This window comes from Gekko japonicus, unplaced genomic scaffold, assembly GCF_001447785.1.
Source record: "Gekko japonicus isolate JY-2015 unplaced genomic scaffold, Gekko_japonicus_V1.1 scaffold13, whole genome shotgun sequence".
Classification (NCBI taxonomy): domain Eukaryota; kingdom Metazoa; phylum Chordata; class Lepidosauria; order Squamata; family Gekkonidae; genus Gekko; species Gekko japonicus.
Genome location: NW_015172553.1, coordinates 2209403 through 2233679, shown reverse-complemented (window position 1 = coordinate 2233679; position 24277 = coordinate 2209403). Strand labels below are relative to the sequence as shown.

The 24277-nt window shown below is 45.0% G+C and overlaps 2 protein-coding genes across 2 annotated transcripts in view; both read left to right on the top strand.

Moving 5' to 3' along the window:
- FIGLA (folliculogenesis specific bHLH transcription factor) overlaps positions 1-24090 on the top strand; it is a 43065-nt gene extending 18975 nt beyond the window's left edge. The window contains exons 3-4 of the mRNA XM_015421083.1: positions 4120-4272; positions 24001-24090. Coding sequence (XP_015276569.1) covers positions 4120-4272; positions 24001-24090 — 243 coding nt within the window. The remainder of the gene's footprint in view (positions 1-4119; positions 4273-24000) is intronic.
- Positions 14725-24277, top strand: part of ADD2 (adducin 2) — a 72211-nt gene continuing 62658 nt past the window's right edge. The window contains exon 1 of the mRNA XM_015421093.1: positions 14725-14879. The gene's annotated coding sequence lies outside the window, so the exon portion shown is untranslated. The remainder of the gene's footprint in view (positions 14880-24277) is intronic.

Below are 24277 nucleotides of genomic sequence, written 5' to 3'. Positions count from 1 at the left end.
GGGGGCTCTGCAACTTATCTGGCTGCTTCTTGCTCCGCTCCTGGGAGCAGGGGGTGGGGCTTGTTGCATGGGCCCGCCCCCTGGGCTCCTTACTGCTGGAGCTCCGCTTCTGTGCGCTCCCGCAGGAAATTACCCCTGCCTGGGAGTAAGCCTCATTGGACACAGCAAGGGTTACTTCCAAATAAGTATGGTAAAGGACCAGGCTGTGCAAGAGATGCTGTTCTTGAAATTACAATAAAATAAAATAAAAGATTTAAAATGACTTTGAAGAATTAGCCAGAGTGGAAGGGTGGTTGAATTAGTTGTACAAAGAAAGCCTCATTGCAAAAGTGCCAATGAACACTTGCTACACCCCATACAGTTACTCCTATGTGTCTCTGGTGTGTTCAAGGGGCATATCAGAGTATAAAGTGAGTTGAAAACCTGCCCAAGTGAAAACGAGTTGTCTGAAAAAAGCACTTGGTGGTTCTTCAGGTGTTGTGATGGAGGTCAGAAAGTAGCTACCTCCAGAATGTGACTACTGATAGAAATCTAGCTACCACAGCAACCTGGTGGGATGGTGTCCTGAAAGCTAACTAGTAAATAGAAGAGATTAGATTTATACCCCACCCTTCACTACCCAAGGGTGTCTCAGAGCGGCTTACAAACTCCTTTCCCTTCCCCTCCCCACAACAGACACCCTGTGAGGTAGGTGGGGCTAAGAGAGCTCTTTCGAGAACTGCTCTTTTTTAAGAACAGCTGTGCCAGAACTATGGCTTGTCTAAGGTCATCCAGCAGGTACAAGTGGAGGAGTGGGGAATCAAACCTGATTCTCCTAGATCAGAGTCCGTGCTTTTAACCACTACACCAAACTGGCTCTCTTATAATGGTGCCTGCTGACACCTTTCCTGCCCCTCAATTTTTTTAGAAAGTGGGTGGGGTCAGGTGGTGCTTTTGTCCAGCAGGGCATCTGATTGGCCATTGGAGATCTGATTGGCTGTGCATATTTTCAAAAACATTTAAGTGACAACTGCCACCACAGTGTTGATTTTTTGTATCTCTCCCTCCTCTCTCCCAGTGTATTTTTTAAAACTTACCCTTCTTGTTCCCTGTACTCAGGCTTCCTCTGTGCGCATGTGCTTGCCTGGCTCTGCCTCCCATGGCAGCCATCTTGTGGTTACACCCATCACCCAGTGTCAGATTTCCACAGGTGCAAAAAGGCTTGGGACCCCCGCTGTGTCATGAACACACAGGAAGCTGCCTTATACTGAATCAGACACTTAGTCCATCAAAATCAGTATTATCTACTCAGACTAGAGATGTAAAATTTCTGGAAATTTTGAAGCTCAGAAAAAAACTTTTTTTCCCGTTTTTTTCCGGGGGGAAAAGGAATTTTTTTGAAAAATTGAAAAAAATGCTACATTCGTATTTCTATTGTCTTCTCTAGATTGAAAGTCATTCTGTTACTTTAGGAACATAAAATATGACTATGGACATTTTTACTTGGCATGAAATTATCACAACTAGCATATTAAAAATATAGTGTATCCAAACAATTATTACAAACAGAATACCCACCCACACACAAAAACAAAACTGAAACCTTTTTATTTTCTTCTGACAATCGCACCTCCTAAAGGAAGAAATGCATCTTGTTCTTGGATTGGAGAGTTCAGTTTGTAACCTAGGACTTGCTTGTCCTCAGTGCACAGAAATTACATCAATCTGATACCATATATATATATTTTAGAAATGATTTGAAAAATATTTGAACACCTTGTCTTAAAATATTTTATTCATCATGTTAAAATAAAACGTTACATAATCAATTTTTTTTCTTTTTTCAATTTTTCCAATTTTTTGAAGAAAAAACAAAAAGGTTTCAGGAAAAAAACGGGGGAAAAACGGTTTTTTTCTGAATTTTTCTGGTTTTTTTCCAGGCCTTCACATCTCTAACTCAGACTGGCAGTAGCTCTCCAGGATCTCAGACGGAGGTCTTTCACATCACCTCCTACCCGATCCTTTCAACTGGAGATGCCAGGGATTGAACCTGGGATCTTCTGCATGCCAAATACATGCTCTACCACTGAGCCACAGCCCCTTCCTATAAGTGGCCATGCAAATATTCCAAGCTATATAACACTACTAAAAGCATGATTCTGTAGGTTTCTTTTTTCCAGTATCCTGATGGCTGTTATTGCGCTTGCACTAACCACCTGGATCCAGCATGTTCTGAGAGAGAGAGAGGGGCAGACATTCTTGTGCCAGTTCTGCTGGGAAAGATGCCTGAATAGAGCAATAAAATAACTCCAATGTTTTGAAGAGAGTTCTTATCAGGGAACTAGCTTCACTAAATGTTGACTCTAGATAACTTGGGTAAACTTTGGGATGGTGAAATGCATTCAACCACCTGTTCTAAACTTGGTTTTGGCAGCTTTTTGGAAATAGATTCAGGTGGGTAGCTGTGTTGGTCTGAAGCAACAGAACAAAGTTTGAGTCCAGTGGCACCTTTAAGACCAACAAAGTTTAATTCTGAGCATAATCTTTTGTATGCGTGCACACTTCACCAGATACCTGATGAAGTGTGGTGCACACGGAAGCTTATACCCAGGATTAAGCTTGTTGATCTTAAAGGTACCACCGGACTCAAGCTTTTTGGAAAGCTGGTTTGAAGAAGGATTGCTTATCCTACTGCTTTCTGTAAGAAAGAGGTTTTTATATTGCATCCCAAACCTGTTTCACTAAACAGGATAGCCAAAGAAGCACTGTGTATACGCATACCTATGGGAAGCCCAGCCTTTCACAACTTTCGGCAAAACTAGTTTCCTTCCATCCTTATGATGTTTCTTTGCTCTTGTATTTAGCATATCACAAAACTAGATGTGGAACTCTGCTAGATTTGAATGTTTGGGGCTTAATGCCCTGTTGCTTTCTTGAGCTGCGCCTTACATTTTGGTTACTCTAATAAAGGGAAAGTTCTGAGGTGGCTCTCTCACGGTCAGATGGCTGACTTTGTTAATGGATTTTACGAACTGTGGAGTGTGGCACAGTAGGGGTGAGGTTTGACCCGTGGGACACCATCCAGCATAATCCCTATTGAAGTAAACAAGAGGTAGACAAGAGCATGGAAGTCTTGTCCCCACATAATAAATTCTACCATCTTTGATTCTGATTTTTTTGAAGCAATCCTGTCTGCAGAAGCACTTCTGCAAGTCAGCTCTTCCTACCCAAATTCAGAATCTTCATGTTAAAGCCCTCACCTTTGTCCAGATCAGTTTTCATTTAGAAGAAGGGAACAAGGTGAGGTACAATACGATTTTGGCCAGGACTGGTATCTGGTGTCAACAGTCAAGGGCCTGGCAGAGAAACTACCCAGGAACTACTGACCATATGCTTGGCTGGTCTCCCATGTCTCATACCAGGAAGGAACAAAGGGAACAAAACAAATGTGCCTCATTGGTTTCCTCTAGACACTCCTTCCATTGGGAAACGGGAGGGTTTCTTGGCAGAAGAAGTTCTAGAGGGAACAGAGCAATGACTTGGGATTGCCAACTCCTGGTTGGGGACTTCCAGGAGGTTTGGGGGTGGAGCCTAGGGAGGGGAGGGTTTGGGGATGTGAAGCGACCTTAGCAGGGCATAATGCCATAGAGTCCACCCTCCAAGTCAGCCATTTTCTCCAGGTGAACTGATCTGAGTCTTGTGATCAACTGTAATTCTGGGGCATCTCCAGGCCCCACCTGGATGTTGGCAACCCTACTTGTGGTCCTGTGACATTACTGGAACACAGGAGCATCACTGCCCACAGCCTCCTTTTTAACAGGAAATGTGAGGTCACACCAGACATCCTTGTGGTATCTCCCATTTCTGTGTTGGAAGGAGGTCTGAAGTGAAAGAGGCATTCATGCACCTCTAGAGCTGTAATTTGGATGGGGAGTGGCAGTATGGGGCCCGTGGACATCCTGTGCCCAAAGGCCCCCAAAATCCTGCTGCCAGCCCTGATTTCGGGCACAGTTGAGTAAACCCAATAAAAACAAACAACAGATAATCTGGTAGTTGCCGGGGGAGAAGAGAGAAAAGGAGATTCAGGAACCTGAGACCCCTTTACTTTAATCTCCTACTCCTTTCTTTTCTTTCAAGCAGATAAAGAACTTGAACAGTGGTTTTTCCAAGCTCAAGTCTCTTGTGCCACTGATCCCAAAAGACCGGAAGCCTAGTAAAGTTGACATGCTTAAAGCAGCTGCCGAGTACATTCGCCTGTTGCACTTGATTTTGGAGGAAACGGCAGGACGTGAGGTAGGAGGAAAGCTGACTTTCCGCTCCCTGGCTTATCCCCACTGTTGTAAAGCTTGCTTGCATAAGGGAGTGGTCTGCGGAGGAACCTCTGTGTGTGCTACAGAATCTGCCGAGGTCTTGTGCCAGGATGCACAGGTGGCTTTCTTGGAACACTGGCCAGACCTGCTGCTCCTCTTGTGTAGGACATGCTTGGCTCCACCACTGGTATTGCAAAGGGGGCTCCTCTGCCCCTACCAATCTTCTGAATGAGCAATTCCTGATAAGCTCCCAAGGAATGCACTCCAGGGTTTGAAGGCCCTGCTTTAGAACACTTCTAGACTATCCTGATTCACACTTGCAACAAATTTCGATGCTCCTTTGCACAGACCCATGGGCTCTGAAAGTGGAAATGAACTGAATAAAGTGAAAAGAGTTAATGGATTCCATGTTTGCAGGGTCCGGGGCAAATAAGTGGTCCACAGTCCCTAAAAGCTACTCATTTTATCATATATATCTGGCAAAGGAGCAGTAATAGCTGAAAAGCCAAGGTCTCTGTCTTGAGGCAAGCTTATGGAGGCAGGAAACAAGACTGAACTTTGAGGCCTACTGCGTGCAAAGGAAAATATCTCAATCCAGAGTAATTTTTTGCCATGAGAATCCAAGGTCCCACAGAAACAACTGAATACTCCTCCACTTTTAAAAAATGCCCCGCATGCAGCACTTCAGAGGAAATAGTTTGCATATCTTTGTCCCCAAGGAGCCAGTTTACAGCAAGCAGAGAAACTGGGCTTGGTACAACCTTCAAAAATCTGACACACACTTCCATCTGGTGTTTGTCTGAATTCGTATGTCCCAGAACTCTTCCATTTCACTGTGCAGAATTTGAGACAGGTCTACAAATCCAAACAGAAATAAATGGGAATGGGATCAGCACAGACTGAAGACCCATGCGAAATTGTGGCCGGGGAGGAATTTTAAAATCCCCTCCCCCAAAATCTCCCAATGGGATTCCCTAAAGTCCCAGGGGGTTGAGCAGACTGGTCTAGCCTTGCTTTTTCCATTAATTGATGCTCAGCTGCTTTCAACATTTCATATCTTAGAGGATATTTTTAGTCCTCACTGGGCTTTTTTTTTAAAGGCCATCTTTTCCTATGAGTTAATTTGCAAGGTCATTTTTTTTCTTATGTAGAGATGCCTACCTAATTTATGGGTGGCCCCACTGTTCAACTTTTGTCACCTACACTAAGACCAGTAAGCTTGGTACTGGTTACAATGCTAATGGACTATACCACTTCAGATTACAGAAGGGGCTCACAACAACAAGATCTGCAAATAGAAAGTAAGCACAGCAGGGATCATTTCTCCCAAGCTTCTAGATTACTATTTTCAGGGATTTTTTTCTACATGTGGGAACCCTCAAAGGTGGCATCATCCACCTTCAGTCTGAAGTGGCAAATTCCGTACCACCTCATTCTACTGTCTGCTTAGATCAGGTCTCATAGAACTCTTAATGCTCTACCCCAGGATCATACCTTGTGCATATTTCTTTTTTTAATTTTTTTATTATAAGGGATACAGGGAAAAAAAGAAGAAACAAGGAAAAACAGATAGAAAATATAATTACCAAAAAAACTAGTGTGAGGGCAATTTTAAATTAAGAACATTCCTTTCTCGGAATATATATATAGATGTAAAAAAGTATATTGTATAATAGCTTAACAAATGTTTAACAAGATATATATGGTGTAATGGCATAAGAATATAGCTTAAAATATATATGACCTATTCACTTAAAAAATCTGTATAATGACATTCTACCAATTTCTCATACTATATTTTCATTTTTATCGTATCTTATTGATCTTATCTATTATATAGTATAATATAGATAACATCATATAAATTTTAATAAGATTTCACACGACAGTTTGTTATAATAAATAATAGTTTGTTATAATAAACAACATGTACTACTCTTTTTATTTCATATTAAAACTGTCTTATAGTGTTCTTATTTACTATTAGTCCTTTCAGATATATAACTAAAGAGATCAGTTATAATAGTCATAGAAAACTCACCAACTGTTTTCGAATTCAACTTTTGTTAATGTAGTTTGTCGGGTTTGCCATAACTGCGTATTCTTGCGTCTTGTCTACTCAGTTCTCAATAGCTGGGCAGCCTTCAATTTTCCACTTGGCTGCAAATACTACTCTTGCTGCCGTTGCCAACTTGTGCCTATTTCCATGGTTTTGGTCCAGGTGTAGCTTGGCCACCCAAGCGAGTTTGTTAACTATGTGTTTACTTTCTACTTCTAGAAGCTGGAAGACCCAGTTGATGACAAACCTTCTGGGACCACTTCTGGGCCAGCACCCCTGGAGAGATGCTTATTGGGAAACAGAGTACCACAGAGTTCCAGCTGCTACATTAAAGTGGAGAACAACACACAGACTGCATGCTCAAATGAGGTGGTGGAGGCCCCTATATATACATGGAGGGAGACTGTTCTGCCGGCCTATGTGGGGCTCATAGAGCTTCACAAAAATGGATAATTGGTAAGGCTTCCCCCTGTCCGAGTATATTACTTTTTACCAGGGCATTTTTTGTAGAAAAAGCCCAGCAGGAACTCATTAGCATAATAGGCCACACCCAACAGCAGAAATTCATTTGCTTATTAGGACACACCCCTGACAGCACAGCTCATTAGCATATTAGGCCACACACCCCATGTTCGCAGAAGTGTGGTCATCCAGACACACTCACCTTTTGCTTCTTATTCTGTTTACCTTGTTTGTTAAAACGGAGGGCTTTTTTATAGCAGGAACTCCTTTGCATGTTAAGCCACACACCCCTAATTTAGCTAATCCTAATGAGTTTCTGTTGTTGGGTGTGGCCTATTATGTTAATGAGTTCCTGCTAGGTGTGGCCAACTCGGGAGCCAGCCGGAACTCCGTTCCTGTGCATTCCTCCCCAAAAATAGCCCTGCTTTTTACCCAGTGAGTGTTGCATCACACAGAAAAAATGGCATTCTCATAAAGGGGCATACGGCTTCAAAAGCTGTTAAACATATGACAGTGAGGGCTAGAAACTGGAAGTCTCAGTCTGTATTCTGAAAGCTGGCTTAGCACTAGTCAAGAACTGCCTTCCGTGCCAGAAGCAGCACAGGAGAGGTGACACCGCTTCCAGCTCCCCTTCTAAACTGCAAATTCATGCCAGCAAGTGGTTTGTGGGACGATGGGAATGCTTTTGCCCCAACTAGGGACATCCCTGACCTGGATGGCCCAGGCTAGGCCTGTCTGGTCAGGTCTCAGAAGCTAGGTGGGGACTTGCCCTCATTAGCCCTTGGATGGGAGACTACCAAGGAAGGCTAGGGTTTGCTGTGCAGAGGCAGGCTATGGCAAGCCCCTATGGGGTTGCAGTAAGTCAGCTGCACATATTATTAGTGCATGTGCACTGTTGAAGCTATGGGGAGAAGAGGGATCTGACCTTGGGCTGGCTATTGCATCATTTCAGGCCTGGGCAATTCAAGAAACCAGCAATCTGGCTGCTTCCTTGCCAAGTCACCTGGCTTTCTTGCTTCCCTTATCATGTGTCATCGGACAACCAGCCAGCCATAGCAGTCAGGGATCTCTCAGCCCAAGTGGGGAAGCCCTGGCTCTGCAGGTTGTGATCTTCATGCAGCCAGCTGGACAAGCTCTGAGCTCATGCAGGCTCTCCTCCCGTGTCATCCTCTGTCATTCCAACACCAGCCCACTTAACTGGCATCAGTCTTCTCACAAGGGAGTGCAGCAGTAGAGGGGCTCAGGCTGGTTCTGCATCTGGCATTCGCTCCACATTTTCTCAAGACTGAGGGAAAGGTGCAGCTCAAAGCCACATTCAAACACCCCGGGCCAGCCCCGTACTGACTGCAAAGTCACCCCTGAACGGCCATAATCTATGTAGATGGTACCATAAAACCCAATGATCAAAGAAAGCGAAAGCATCATGCAATGCAGAGGGGGATTTCTGTTCTAACGTGGGTTTGCTAAAACAGAGGGAAAAGCCAATGCAGAATTGCCCTCAGTGCTCTGTACATGTGAGAGAGGGCATGTATGGGTCTTTTTTTAACATACAACAAGTACCGTGCACAGATGATTATAACATATCCTAAATAATTTTATATTTTTTGAAAAATATTTTTACAATAATTTCTACATATCTAATTATCTTAATCACAATTCACAATATAAGAGATATCAAAAATATCAAATATCATCTCCAAGAATCTCAAAAGTTACTGTACAACCTTATAATTAATAATAGTCCTCCTCTGTTAAATAAAAGTTTCAAAAGGGAGGACTCCTTAAAGTCTCTTTATAACATACGTTATAATCATCTGTGCACGGTACTTGTTGTATGTTGGTTTTCCTACTTACCTTGGGTCCTTGTTTGGTTTTGTGAATTGCTGTATTGGGTCTTTTTTAAGGCAGGATACATTTCAGAACATCTATATGTTTCCAGCGAGGGGAAGCACACAATAGGCTACGTTCTGAGCCACAAAAACTGATCCTAGTCCTGCCTTCCTATAAGCAAAGATGGGCACACATGCTGAAAGGGAAAAAAAAATCAAAACCCAAAACTCTGCATAGTTTGCATAGTTAGAAAAGGCGTCTGTCTGAAATAAGATCACTGCGGAAAGCTTCACTGCCTACTCAGTTGTATTTCTGATGGAGCAAAGGAATGATTTTTTTAATGAAACGTAAATAGCTCTGCTACTTGGTAAAAATAATAGGTAGCAATTAAACTCTTCAGCAAATAGCTGCAGCTTCTTCATTCTGGTAACAAAATTGTCTTTCAGGTTCTCCATAATGGATGGGTGCAGGATCTTTACTTCCCAGAGTGAGCACTACTTTGCCTAAAGGGCTTTGGGTGTTTCCCCCCCCCCCCTAATCGCACTTAATTTGTCTAAAAGATAATAAAGATTTGCACTAAATGAGCATTCTCATTTTGCGCCTGTGCATTTGGATTTCTGGAACAAAGCCGGATGTGGACAGAAAACGGGAGTGCCACGTGGAAGAAAGCTGACAAGAAGAAAGTTGAATCATTTGAAATGTGGTGTTGGAGGAGTTTTACAGATACTGTGAACCACCAAAGACAAATAAGTGGGTTCTAGATCAAACCAAGCCTGACCTCTCCCCTAGAAGCTAAAATGACTAAACTGAGGCTAGATCAAGATGGGTAGTCTTGATCTCAAAGCAGGGCCGACCCTGGCAAGTACTTGTATGGGTAACCTCCAAGGAATACTAGGGCCAGGATGCAGAGGCAGGTAATATAAGCCTCCTCTCTGAAATGTCCCAGCCCCACTAGGGGTCGCCAGAAGTCAGCCATGACTTCCAGGCTCGCAAGTACATACACAAATACCCCCCCCCAAAAAAAGAAGACAAAAACCCCAAGATGGGTAGCCAAGTTAATCTGTCTGTAGCAGTAGAAAAAAGCTATCATACTGTGGCCATATTATGACAAGATGGGGGACAAGATGGAATATTCTGGGATGCCCTGAACCAAAGGCCAAGGGGCCAAGCAGCAGGCCCCCAGAACCGTACCCTAAAACCTGCCTTCAAGGTAGGACTGAAACGACTGCAAAACAGTGCCTCCTAGTCCCAACCCCAAAAGGTGGCCTAGAAGGACAGCGTGAGCAATGGTATCAAGAGCTGCTGAGGGATCCAGGAGAATTAACAGGGCTGCCCTCTTCCTCTCATTTCCCTACCAGCTTCGGCATAAGCACCTTTCACATGCCATTTTTTTAAAAAAAAAATGAAACAGTTGAGTGCCTTTCATGTTTTGCCTCAGTCCCGGAAACACTGGGTGCTCTGGGCACTGCAAATGCCCATCTATGATGCAGAACTAATAACCACACTTAGCAGCAGTGGAGCCTGACTTTCCTGGCAAATATGCTCTAAGCAAAATCCAGAACAGGAGACAGAGTCACACTTACAACCGCACCCCACAGTTCTTGTGCAGCGCTTCCTGATCTGCCCACCTCATGCCTGGGGCAGGTGAGCCGGAGCACAGGCACCCTGGGAAAGGCAGGCCTGTCTCGTAGTCTGGCCTGTGATTCTCTGCTTGTCCCAACAGAGCGATCATCCCACAAGAGACAGCAAAGGCCACCAGATCTCATAGCTCACGTCAGACACCCCAAATATCTTGCACTCCCAAAGGGATTCACTTCCAGCCAACCGTTTATCTTCCAAGCCAGTTTTCTTCCGACACACCCTGCCCCTCTTTCCAAGTGGAGCATAGAGCTGTGGTGACCTACGTTTGGGTTTTTGATGGTGACATACAACATAGACAGTGCTACTGGCAGGCAGGGTTGCCATCTTCCATGCGCAGCCTGGAGAACTCCTCAAATTACAACCGATCTCCAGACTGCAGAGGTCAGTTGCCCTGGAGAAAAATGGCTGCTTTGTAGGGTGGACTCTATGGCATTATACCCCCCTCAGGTCCTTCCCCTCCCTTAGCCACGCCCTCCTGAGGTTCCACCTTTGTATATCCAGGAATTTCCCAACCTGGAGTTGACAACCCTAGTACTGTCCCTTTTTGGGCTGCGAACCAACCCTCATTTGAGCTGGGGTAGGTAAAAGGCCTCTTCTGTTCTTTCAGGGTCTCCCCTAAAGTATGTGATCTTGCTCGTCATCCTCTTTTGGGCTTGCTTTCTCCTCTGGCAAGGCTGTCAGCCGACCAGGCACATGTGTGTCATTGTCCGTGTAACACATAGATCCAGGGGTCATTTCGTAGAAAAAGAGGTACAGGAGCTCATTAGCATAACTCAGCATAACTCATTAGCATATGCCACACCCCCTGACATCACCGGAAGTGTGTCAGAAGGCAACACCCACCGCTCAGGCTCCACTGGACTGTTTTGGATTGCTAGCTATGCTATGGGGGGGGGAATGCACAGATCTGCCCTCACAGAGGAGGGAGAGCTTGTACCTGAATAAACCTTGGCCATAAAGGTGCCACTGGATTGTTGTGGATTGCTATTGGGGGAAGGGGGCTCTGCAACTTACCCGGCTGCTTATTGCTCCTTGTGGCCCAGGGCTGCTGTGAGCAGGGGGCGGGGCTTGTTGCATGTGCCCGCCCCCTGGGCTCTTTACTGCCAGAGCTCCGCTCCTGTGCGCTCCTCCAGGAAATGACCCCTGCATAGATCTGTTATTAAGTGAGTCCTCAGGAACAAGTTTCTGTTTTACCCTCCAGGCTGGTATGGAAGTTAGGTCATGTTTCTGTGTGTTGAATGCAGTCTCCCAATGTGTGTGTGCACTGGTGTCCTTCGTCTGTAAGTTTTCTCTTCCAGGGCCTTATTTTGGAGGGGCTGCTGAGCTGACTCCATGTACGGAAATTCCTGGAGATTTGGGGGTGTGTGCCTGGGGAGGGAAGAGTTTGGCAAGGGGTGGGGGCCTTCTTATATAATGCCACATATAATGCCATGGAGTCCACTCTCCAAAGCTGGGGAACCAATCTCTGTAGTCTGGAGATCAGCTGTAATTCCAGATCTCCAGGATCCACCTGGGGGTGAGCAACAGTACCTGTTGTACCTGAAACTCCTGGAGTCTGCCATGTGCTGGGTACAGAGCAGGACTACTGAAGCAAGAGAGGCACCCTCACCCCCCAGTCACCACACCTCAGGGGATGCTACAGTGTCTTTCAGAAAGTTGTCATAGGTACATTCCCTGCAGATTCAGCAGCTCTGGAAACAACATGTGAACTTGGACCTCTGCTTCTTTGTGATGGTCTCCTTGGATCATCATCAGCTGAATCGTTTTGTCCTGTTTCTCTGGACCAAGCTGCATGTGATGTTGGAGCTGCACACCTGGAATTCCCAATGTGGTGTTTGGTCCTATGGGGACTACTCTGGCTTGGAGTCACGGAGCTGAGGAAGAAGGGCTTGAACTGTCCCCTCTCCTGCTGCCTATGGGCTGCTTTCTCCAATTAAAAACTATCTTCCCCCACCCGGATGCATTTTAAAGCTATGTACCGCATTAGGAGCTCTATCCATAGATGTCCAATGCTGCTTTTAATTTGTGGTCACGTGAAGTCAGAGAGGTGCAGTAGCTACAGTGTCACAGTAGGATCTAGAAGGCTCGGGCAAGGTTTGAACCCCCACTCTGCCATGGAAGCTTGCTGGGTGACCTTGGGCCACTTGCTGTCTCTTCCCCTAACCTACCTCATAGGATGGTGGAAAAGAGAAAACCCCTTTGCTTCTCCCCATCCCATCCCATGTTTCTGTCCACCAAGGCAGCTAACAATTTAAAACATACATGATAAAATTACACTATGGAACCATTAAAACCAACCCCCTCCCAAACATAAATCATTAAAACAACTTTTGAAAGAGTTAAAAAGCAAAGTTCAAATACATACAAAACAGTTAAAATATACACAAAGCATAAAAGTACTGGTTAGGAACAAGGGGCCCTTTGTTTCTCAAGCCCCATGTTCACTTGTAACTCCGAGATATCTTTGCCTGCCACTCCAACCTGCCAGAGATTATGCATCTGTGCCCCTTTGGCACACTAGCAGTAATAAGCGAATGCCTGTAAACATATAAATGTCCTTCGCCAAATAAGTGGGATTTTCATTTCTATCATGGTGGGGGCCAGATTCTTTGATAAGAATGATTGGTGCAATGTAGGACATGAAAGTCTGAGAACCACATCTTTAGTGCACATGAAGGTATATTTATGTGCACAAACTCTAAGGCATGTACGCAGCCTGCCATTTTGCACCCTGCAGCCACCAAAATATGTTTTAAACTGTTGAGGAATACTGTAGAATAGTCATATGTTTGGGGTTTTTTTAAGTCTTTAAAAGAGTAAACGCACTCTTGGTTTTATTCCCTGACGGTTATATCTTTTATACTGTTCTTACTGCATTGTTTTTAACCTGTGTAATCTGCCTTGAGTCTTTGTGAGAATGGCACACTTATAAATGAAGAAAATAATAGTAAATATTGTGGACTAGACAAATGCAATACATAGAAGATGCAGCAGAACCTTCAGCAGCATGTAAGGAGTGGGGTGCTTCGGTAACATTATTTTGTCATAAAACTGGTATGTAGCGAACATATTCCTGTTTTCCATGGGTGAAATGTTGGAGGAAGGTATGCCCCCCCCCCTATTCGTACCTGCTGAGTTCCTCAAAATTGGTTTTAACTGTTTTCCTTCTTGAACTGTGATTCTGAGAGGCAGCACTCCAAAGAAATCTGTGGGTTGCAAGATTATGATTCTGAGTTATATGAGCAAACATATGCTCTTGTTAAATTAAAATTAAATAAAATTATCATATGGTATTGTGTGGGGTTAAATCAGGAGATTTTAGGATTATCTGACAGCCTGAAGCTCTAGCTATTTTTTAGCATTATGCAGCAAACTAGGCTTATTTTGGAGGGGCTGGGAGAGCTGTGACTGACCCAAAGTCACCCAGCTTGGCTTCAAGTGGAGGAGGGCGGAATTGAACCCAGTTCTCCAGACTAGAGTCCATCACTCTTAACACGGGCTCCTGTTAATACAATTGAGAATGGTCTTTGATGTTTGTGCTGCAACATCACATTATGGCTTTATGTTGGCTTTCAGAAACAGAAGTAATCCAGTCACTGAAAACATAAAATATGAACAGATTTTCAACCCTGAATCCTGACAGCCATGTAGGTGCATACTTACCTTTCTATTTTTGATCCAGCTTTTCCATTCCTCTTTTCCAACTGTAAGCTCCTTGGGGCAAGTCTCCCCTCCCCCAGTTCTCTAGTGTACTAAATGATACATTACTGCAACTTATAGTAAACAAGATTTCCTCCACACACATACACCCCAATTATAATTCCTTTGCTCATCCAAGGGCTGCAGCGCAGCGCTACATGGAAGTAAGTCACAGGGAGAGCCATAGGGCTTACTTCTGGGTAAACCTGTTCAGGATTGGGCTGTCAGCCAACGAGCATTTTATCCTATAGAGTCTGGAACCATCAAGGGCTGCGGCTCTTGGCCGACTGCCTCTCTCTGGAGAGGGCCCCGGAATGTGGTCCACCAATAAAAAGTGGAATGGCAGACCACGAGACTCTGCTTTGGGGAGACCGATTGGAGAAAAACAGGCCGTGATGGCAACAGATCATTGCGTCATTTCTCGACACTGCAGTAAGAGGAAAGGCTCTTTAATGGGAAGGGATGCAGCCGGCTTCTCGCTGGCTGCTGGGCCAGTCTGCCAGCAGGGGGCGCTGAGGACACAGAGGGAGTTGCCCTTTTGTCATTTAAAAAGGGCTGGCGAGCAGGTTGCTTCTCTCCTCTCCCCCCTCCCAACACACTCCCAGCTCCGTGTTTTTAATTTTGATGCTAATGTGCGGCGGCTGGGTGGAAATGAAGCCTCTTCTGTGCATCTTCCCCTCTCTGCTCAGATCTCTCTAGGGCTAATTTCTTTATCTGTGTGCAGAGAAGTGGAGGTACCAGAGAGGCGTGGTGAGCGCACTGTCAAATCAGGATCGTGCAGGATGGGGAGAGAAAGCTCCTACGAGGGGCTGCCTTGACTGGAAAGGGAGAGGAGGAGGAGGAGGAGAAGGCTCTTGCTGCAGGTGGAGGCAAATCAGTCCTGGAAGATGATTGAAGGGGTAAGGTCTTTGGGAACCATCCGCCCGGTTAACCATTTCAGAAGTCTCTGAGTAAACAAATCTGCCTCTGTTTCCCTTTAATTGTTATTTTTTTTAAAAAAAAAAATACAAAATACGGCCTGGGTTATGGATTGGATGTTTACACCTGGCGTTGTTGAGGTGCAAGATGCTGTCCGTTTCCCCTCCCTTGCGTTTTGCAGAAAATGTAATTCAGATTGGGAAATGTGTTGTGGTGCCCTTGCTGCTGTTTGTTTCTATTGTCGCGCTCTGCCTCGGCACTTAAGATAGCATGCAGTGCTTTGATGGTGGGATTCTGTTTCTTTGGCTGGAAGGAAAATCTCTCATTTTTGTGCTTCTTTGCCGGATTTGTAAGGAAATACACTGCATCTGTGTCCAAGCCATAAACTAGGCTATTTAATGTTTTGCATCAGGAAAACACACACACACACACTCCGGTGTATTGTAACACGGCAGAAACATGCAACAGAGATAGCATTCTAGTCATTATTAAGATGTGTGCATAGATACTTGTTTACGCTTGGATACATCTTCCGATCTGGCTTAGAGGCAGGAGACGGTCTGTGGCGTTTGATCTCTGGGAATTCCTCGTTTCCAAGGCAGCAATCCGTGCATAGATACTTTGGGGCAGTGGGGGGTTCTTCTGGTCTCTTTGAAGTGGCTGCAAATGTGGCTTTGACACATTAGGTGGCTGGGGTTCTGTACTGCCCCGAAAGATTGATGCTATCTTGATGTCAGTTAATAGACATGATTTCCCCCCACCCCACCCCCGCAGCATGCTGGGAAAGGCAGTGTCTGTTGACTCCTGGATTGTACCTAACCTGGGCTTGGCCTTCCCCCCCCCCCTGCCATTGAATATTCATCCCTTCCTTTTGTCTTCTTCCTCTCAAAGATAACATATCCTCTCTGACCATAAGGACTGCACACACTGGCTCACTCACTCATTTCTAGCTGCCATCCCCCCTCCTGAGTCACAGTCCCTGCTATCTAATCTGAACATGATCTATACATCAAGAAGTAATATTTTATCATCCATGAGTTTCACTTTCAAAACGAATTTACTTTCCAGGCCTCATTACATCTGACTCCACACCCATGATGGTTATTTTTCTTTACTAAGTAAAGTGTTTGTTTTAGGGTTGCCAACTCTGGGTTGGGAAATACCTGGAGATTTGGGGGGGGCTGAGGAGGACGGAGTTTGGGGAGGGACCTCACCAGGGCATAATGCCATGGGGTACATCTGCCAAAACTGCCATTTTCTCCAAGGGAATTGATCTCTGTCCTCTGGAGATCAGTTGTAATATCAGGAGATCTCCAGGCCCCACCTGGAGGAGGGTAACCCTAGTTTGTTCACTGCATGAGCTCACTCCTGGGTGAGGAGAAAAGTGAGGCCGGAATAAATAAATGGAATAAAAAGAAGTGGGCGAGGGGTCTGTGCTCTATGGATCTTACAATCTAAATTGTTATGCGGGGGGGGGGGGACCATGAAGGGAGAGGAGAGGCAAAGGTAGGAGGAACTGAATTAATGCAGTCAGAGATACTTTTGATTTAGTTGTGGAAGAGCGCTAAGGGATTAAGGGGTATGGGGCTGGCAGGCCACGAGGACCTGACGTGAAGTTTTAGGCTTCTTAACCTTTTCATGCTTCCTAGAAAAGAGCTAGGAGCTGCGGTGGCTCAAGTGGTTAAGACGCTGAACTGCAGGCTGTGGAAGGTCAGTAGTTCAGCAGTTCGAGACCCGAGTTGCTGCATAATGGAGTGAGCTCCCGTCTCTAGTTCCAGCTCCTGCCAACCTAGCAGTTCGAAAGCAAGAAATTGCAAGTAGATAAATAGGTACCACTTCGGTGGGAAGGTAACAGTGTTCCGTGCGCCTTGGTGTTTAGTCATGCCGGCCACATGACCACGGAAACATCTTCAGACAGCGCTGGCTCTTCGGCTTTGAAACGGAGATGAACACCGCAACCCTAGAGTCGGACTCGACAGGCTTTCAAGCAAGGGAACCTTTACCTTTAGAAAAGAGTTAAACCTCAGATTAAGAACAAGCTATTGATGGGCTTCTAGTCCCCCTCCCCTTTCACTGTGGAAGAGAGTGATATGGTAGGCAGCAATATGCCATGATAACTATATGTTTAAAACAAATAAGAAGACATCAGTGGTTCTTTACTAGAGAACAGGCAGGAGAGGACTGCAATCTTTAAAAGAAATCACCAAGTCCACAAAGCTCAGTCCTCTGTTAGAAAATGGTAGTTATTTATTTAGATAATCTCCAAGCTGCCTCTCCAGAGAACCTGCTTGACATGGCTTACAAAATGAACCATAATAATAAAAAAAACATTTTAACAGTTAAAAAGACACTTGGAACATCAGCCCAAAGCACTGAGCTGAGCAGCTTAAAATTAGTCTCCTAGAAGAGTTTTCAGGCTAGAAGCGGAGCACAGAAGTGATGTTGAAAGATCAAGCCTTTAAGTTATACGCCTGGGTAAAAAGAGACATGTTGGCCTGGTGCCTAAGAGGGGGTAGGGTAGGTGCCAGGCAGGCCTCAATGGGGAAGGGTATTACACAAGATGCCACTGATTTGGGGGGGGGGGGGAACCATCTATGGTTACCACCCAACTCACCTCTGAAGTCAGGGGCACAGACAATAACATGTAATTGCTGAGCTTTTTTTCACTTCTAACATTTTAGTGTGTTGACTGTTAATGTATTTGGTTTTAATTTTTAATATGTTGTTGGTCCCTGCAGAAAACTTTTTAAAATGAAAAGTGGCATAAAAATATTCTAATGAAGAAATCAAAAATCAGTCATGTGTAATTTGGAACCACTTGGGACAACAATCCTTAGTGTAAGAACATAAGAGATGGCAATGTTGGATCAAGGCCAAAGGCCCATCCAGTCCAACACTCTGTGTCACACAGTGGCCAGAAATACCAGTGCCATCAGGAGGTCCACCAGTGGGGCCAGGACATTAGAAGCCATCCCACTGTTGACGCCCCCCCAAGCACCAAGAAGACAGAGCATCACTTGCCCCAGAGTCCCTATCTATACCTTGTGGCTAATAGCCACTGATGGACCTCTGCTCCATATGCTTATCTAATTCCCTTTTGAAGCCGTCCATGCTTGTAGCCACCACCACTTCCTGTGGCAGTGAATTCCATGTGTTAATCACTCTTTGGGTGAAGATGTACTTCCTTTTATCTGTTCTAACCTGAGTGCCCACGAGTTCTTGTATTGTATTGTATTGTAAGAAAGGGAGAAAAGTACCTCTCTCTCTACCTGCTCTATCCCATGCATATGCCCTTTTCTGCACTTTTTCCAAAGCTATAATATCCTTTTTAAGGTGTGGTGACCAGAATTGCACACAGTATTCCAAATGAGGTCGCACCATATTGGCTGATCTATTTTCCATACCCTTCCTAATAATCCCCAGCATAGTATTGGCCTTTTTTATTGCAGTCACACACTGTCTTGACATTTTCAGTGAGTTATCTACTACGACTCCAAGATCTCACTCTTGATCAGTCTCTGCCAGTTCAAACCCCATCAGTGTGTATTTATACTTAGGATTTTTGGCTCCAATGTGCATCACCTTGCACTTGGCCACATTGAACCCCATTTGCCATGTTGATGCCCACTTGCCCATCCTTGACAGATCCCTTTGGAGTGCCTCACAATCCTCACTGGCTTTCACCATTCTGAACAACTTCATATCATCCACAAATGTAGCCACTTCACTGTTTACTCCCAACTCCAAATCATTAATGTACAAGTTAAAAAGCAGTGGACCAAGTACTGATCTCTGCGGTACCCCACTGCTTACCACCCTCCACTGAGAGAACTGTCCATTTATACTCACTCTCTGTTTTCTATTAATTAGCCAGGTTTTGATCCATGATTTTGATCCCATGATTTTTGAGCTTACTTTGATGCCTTTGATGAGGAACTTTATCAAAAGCATTCTGGAAGTCAAGCTAAACAATATCTATTGGATCCCCCTTGTCCACATGTTTGTTCACCCCCTCAAAGAACACTAACAGGTTAGTGAGACAAGATCTTCCCTTTCAGAACCCATGCTGAGTCTGCCTCAATAGGTTTTGTTCATCTATGTGCCTACTAATTCTTTCCTTAATAATGGTTTCCATTATTATTCCAGACAGGTATACAAGGGAAGAGAGTCCAATTCCTTGTTCTCTGGTAGTTGTTGGTCCTTGTTTTCTTTTGGAGACATTTTAGTGGTAAATTCTTGTCCCTGTTTTCTTTTGGGGAGATTTTAGTGGTAAATTCTTGTCCTTGTTTTCTTTTGGAGAGATTTTAGTGGATACCTTTTGGAAATGTTGCTGGCATGAGTTTCTGTAGTCAAGACATGGTGGTTAGTGTTGGAATAGGGCTGAGAAGTCCTAGGTTCAGATCTCTACTTGTCAGGAAACACACTGCATGATCTCAGGTTGGGCAAGAGAGAATGGCTCACCCATCTCGTAGGGCTGCTGTAAGGATAAATTGAAAGAACTATACATGCCATCCAGAGGACCTTGGAGGAGAGGTGGAATAAAAATGCAATAAATGTTTGTCAGGATTCATTTCCCAAACACATGCAGCTTGGTCTCTGAAACTGAAATATCTGAATTGGGGGAGGGTACATCTGTCTAGACTCTGGGTGCACGTGTCACTCGGAGCTGATGCATGGACACACACAGTGCCAGTGCAGGACTGGCTGTTCAGAACAAATGAATGTAGCCCACTCAAAGTCAGAAACAAGCTTTCCAGAATATACAGTAGTTAGGAGACTGGTTGCCTAGGAAAGCTGGTGTGAACATGAGGATGTTAAAAAAAAATCCCTATTTTTGCCTACAAAATTCTGGCAGTGTCCTTATTCTATCTTTAACTCCTTGGGCTTGGACTGGGGGCTCCCATTCACTGCAATGGCATTTATACAGGAGACCTTTGCAACCTTGTGATCAGGTCTTTTTCTACCCTGAGCTGTTCCTGCTGGTTTAAGGTGTCTTAAAGATATTTTCCTGGCTTTACTGAGTTATTCCTTTACCACACAAGTCAGTTCTGCATTAGGTCTTGTGTACATGTCAAGCTGCCTGGGTCTCTTCTCACCTTTTCAGGTCTTACCAAGTAAATAATTTCTTCTTTTGCTTAAGAAGCTCTTTCTAATTGCAAAAACCTTCCTTGTGAATATAAGTTTCTGGTTCTGATATCCTAATTGGTTTTAAAAACATAATGACTACATCCCTGTTTCCATGGTTATGTTCTGCTCAGTTGTAGGTGTTCTAAGAATGCAACAAGTGTGTTTCCAGAGATAATTGAGTGTTTTTGTTTTTTGATCTTCATCAAAGAATATGATGAGAATAAACAAAAATTTAGACTTCCAGTTAGGTGATTGTCAATTAGCAAGCTCTCAAGCTGTGGCAGTTTGAATACTGACTTTGCGATGTACGAATTTTGAAATCTGAGCTCTTCAGTGGAAAGTTTCCCATCAAATTAATCCCGTCTCTGGATAGAATTTGGAGCATAGATGAGGGCCAAATCAGGCCCTGGAAGCAAATGTATCTAGTCCATGGCTGCCAAAACAAATTGTAATCAAGGAGTAGCAAATGTTCACTTAAAAGATAAAGGTTGGTGGTACATTTCTAGTTTTGGATTTTGTTCAATAAGCCTATCTATGCCTGAGGGAACCAGTTACCTGATGGTGCCACCATCTTAATGACAGAGCCAGGCCTCTTGGGACCTTGACGTGGGACAGGAATATAATACCTGAGCCTGGTCTGCTTTCAGAACTCAAGAGATATCTGGGCATCCTTGGTGTGTGAGGTGCTGCCATGATCAGAGCTTCCCTGTGCCCATGATGAAGTTCCACGGATGTCCCCCCGGGCTGGTTGTACACAGGGGCATGAAAGCACATCCCCAATATGACAGGGACAGCAAGTGAGCAGGAACCGTTTCCCCATACAGCCATTCTGCTGCGCTTGCGGCTGCTTCTGAAATTCTATTCCGCCACTTGTATGTGTTGTGTCTTTGCAGAAACGCAGATGTGGGTACAGTTTTGGTGCCCCCACTTTTTCAAGCCCCCTTCCCTTTCGCAGCTAGTCTGTGTGCTGCTGCACCACAGCTCAACTGGGAAACATTAAAAAGCCCTTTTAAGGCTTAAAGGGGGGGGAATGGCATGGAACAGCGAGCTGCCCCACATCATTTTGAGAATGGAGCTCAGTTCCATTCCCTCCTCATATTAGTTGCAAGTGGAACATCTGCATGGACACACCCCACCTGTCGTTAATCCCACAGTGTCCCCAGTGAGCCAATTTAATGGAGGTTTTTCTTTATTCCAGCTCACTGGGGGGGAAATATGGAGCCCTGCAGATTGTGCCAAGACAGTCTGGATGCTCCCAAATGCAGTGGGAGCTTCGCACTGCCCACACAGGGTAAAACCTCCCTGTAGAAGTATGCACATTCCCCTTAATGTAGTCCAAACCCAGATGATGTCATGCAACTTTGCACTGCATGATGAGGGAGAAGGCCACAACTTTTGGTAGAGGCCTCCTGTCTGCCCTGACATCTAGTTCTGCCATTTTATTTCATGCGGTATAAAAGAACTCCCAAACTGCAGAAAGGCACTTCAAAATTCCTTGAGAGAAAGATGAACTTGTTCCTTCATTCTGTACATAACTGGGGCTTGCTCCTTAAATTTGGAGAAAAATTAAACAAAGCTCTTAAAGCCGAGCGTGGGAGGGAGGGGTATTTTTGGAGCAATGGAGAACAAAGTAGAAATGGATTTTGACCGCTGGGCATCCATTCCCTGATATTAAGTGAGGAAAGTGCTACTAATAGCATAGTAACTACCAAGGATAACATGTACTGGAGGAGCAAGGGTCTTCATTTCATGAAAGCTGGCACCTGTCATGGATGCTAAACTTCATGCAGGAATTTGCTTCAAACCGACCCTGGCATCAGAGGCAGTCTAGTCCCTTTCTCTCAGCTTCCTTGGTACGCTTCATTGTGAATTCACTTCTCGCACTGTTTCCCAAAGTGTTTCTTAGCTCCAGGCAAAAATGTCAATTATTCCTGGATTTCTACCTCACAACATCAGTGATGCTGTCTCCAGAGCTTTCATTCAGAGCTGTAGAATGCACATGTAGCCCGCTTCAGTCAGTCTATCTGGCTGAAATACCCAAACTGAAACATGGACTTTGGTACCATTCAAGCATTGGTGTTGAAGGATATTAGGACCAAATTGTGCGAGTGGAAAAGTGTCATCCAGAGGTCTGAAGTGAGGGGTCACCACCAGTACACTGACTGTGCTTTTTTTGTCTATCTCTTTTCCATCCAATTTTGTTTCTGGAATTGAGGCTGGACACCCTCAACTAGTGTCTGGAATCAGAAAAGGCCTGATGGGGGTAAACAAATTGAAATTATTTGCGGAGGCACTGTGGGTTCCAACTGTACTCTCCCCTGGAAGATCAAGCTCTTTACAGTCTTTTCTTAAAGCTTGGCTCCTTTATCAAAAGATATAGCTATTTCACAAGCATGTACTTCCATATTCTCCATTAAATAGCGAGAAGCCTTGTTCTCTCTTGTTGCATCAGTGTTTAGCAGTAAGCAGATTAATATTGATCTTTTGACTGGTTTATATAACAGTAGAGCCAGAACCAGAGATGGTCCTGCTTTCCAGTCACCAATGTTGTTCTGTGGCATGATGATATTTTAACTGGGGAAGGGAGTGAAATTTGTGTATGCCACGCCACACACTCATTTCGTCTTCACGAATTCTGAACTTGTTCTCCCTCCCACCCGTTCTGCTTGCTCAAATTCAACCCCCCTCCCCAATCTGTTTTTATTAGGTCACAGTACACTGATCGATTTTCCTTTTATGTAACTGACCTTTCAGAAATGCCTCACAATTTCGTGAGGAGGAAAGGACAGACTAGAGGGGGAACTTGGCAGAGGCATCTGCCTGCAGGAGGTGAAAGCTCCTCCCCTCCAACTGATGGACATGGGGGCATAAACTGCCCAAAGGTTCTCCTGCTCAGGCCTCATATAAATCAATGGGAACTGGTCTGGGGCGTATTAAGGCAAATCAGCCCGTCTTCACTTTTATGGTGCCCACCTCTCCACAACTCCAGGAGCAAGGGCTGCCTAGCCTGGCCTCACTGATGGACATGGGGGCATAAACTGCCCAAAGGTTCTCCTGCTCAGGCCTCATATAAATCAATGGGAACTGGTCTGGGGCGTATTAAGACAAATCAGCCCGTCTTCACTTTTATGGTGCCCAGCTCTTCACAACTCCAGGAGCAAGGGCTGCCTGGCCTGGCCTCACAGAAGGGCCCCCGCCACGTGTGTGTGTGTGTGTGTGTGTGCAGGCCTTCCTTCTGGAAGGGATGGCAGATGCCTCCCCCCCCCCCAACCAGTTCACAAGAGGGCAGCTGGCTCCTCAGAAAAGAAGTCAATGATATTCCGAGCTGGGGAGGGGGATATACTTACCATTGCCTTGGAGATCATGATGTGCTTATTATACTGAAAGGGATCACATAGACCATTTTTCCAGGGCATCTGGGGATTGGCTGACACCTTTGGAAGGAAGGAAGGATTACATGGGCTTTCCCTTCCCTGCTTCTTTCCTGTAAACAGGATAACTTCTCTGGGGACGAGCCAGTTGGGTGAAACCTGTAATGCTTCCATCCCAGTTCTGGGAGGGGCCATGGCTCAGAGTATATGCTTGGCATACAGAACATCCCAGGTCCAGTCCCCTCTGCCTGAGACCCTGGAGAGCCACTGCCAGTCTGAGTAGACAATACCGACACTGATGGACCAAGGGTCTGATTCAGTATAAGGCAGCTTTTTCTGTTCATGTATGTGCTCGTGTGACTTCACTTGCTCCAAAGTAAGCCCTGCTAAATCCAATGGTATTTACCCCCTTATAAGTATACTTAGAGTTATGGTCTTGCTGTGACTTGATCCTGTAGTTGTCTGCTCTGAGGTCAGTCCCACAGTTCGGAGTGGGATAATCCTAGGTAAGCGTATATAGACTGCATCTTTCGGTGCTTGAACTCTTCCTTTAAGTTCCACCAAGTTCTGTGGGTCTGGAAGTGTGTTCCCCCTTTCATTCTAGGTTGTGGCAAAGGAGGAGAATGAAGATGCAACTGCTGGGGCTTTCTTGGCTGGTTCAGCAGGGGCGAAAATCTTACTGACGCTCCCTTGAAGGTCCAGGAGGCTTGTCTTCTTATACAGCTGGCCAACTCTGCTTTGGGTAGTCCGTTGGAAAGCAGAGTAGAATAACTAGCAGTGCAGCCTTAATGCATGTTTGCTCTAAAGCAGGTCCTATTTTATTCAGTGGAACTTACTCCCAGGTAGGAGAATGAGTCATTACCCTCTAGAAAGCCTCTGGT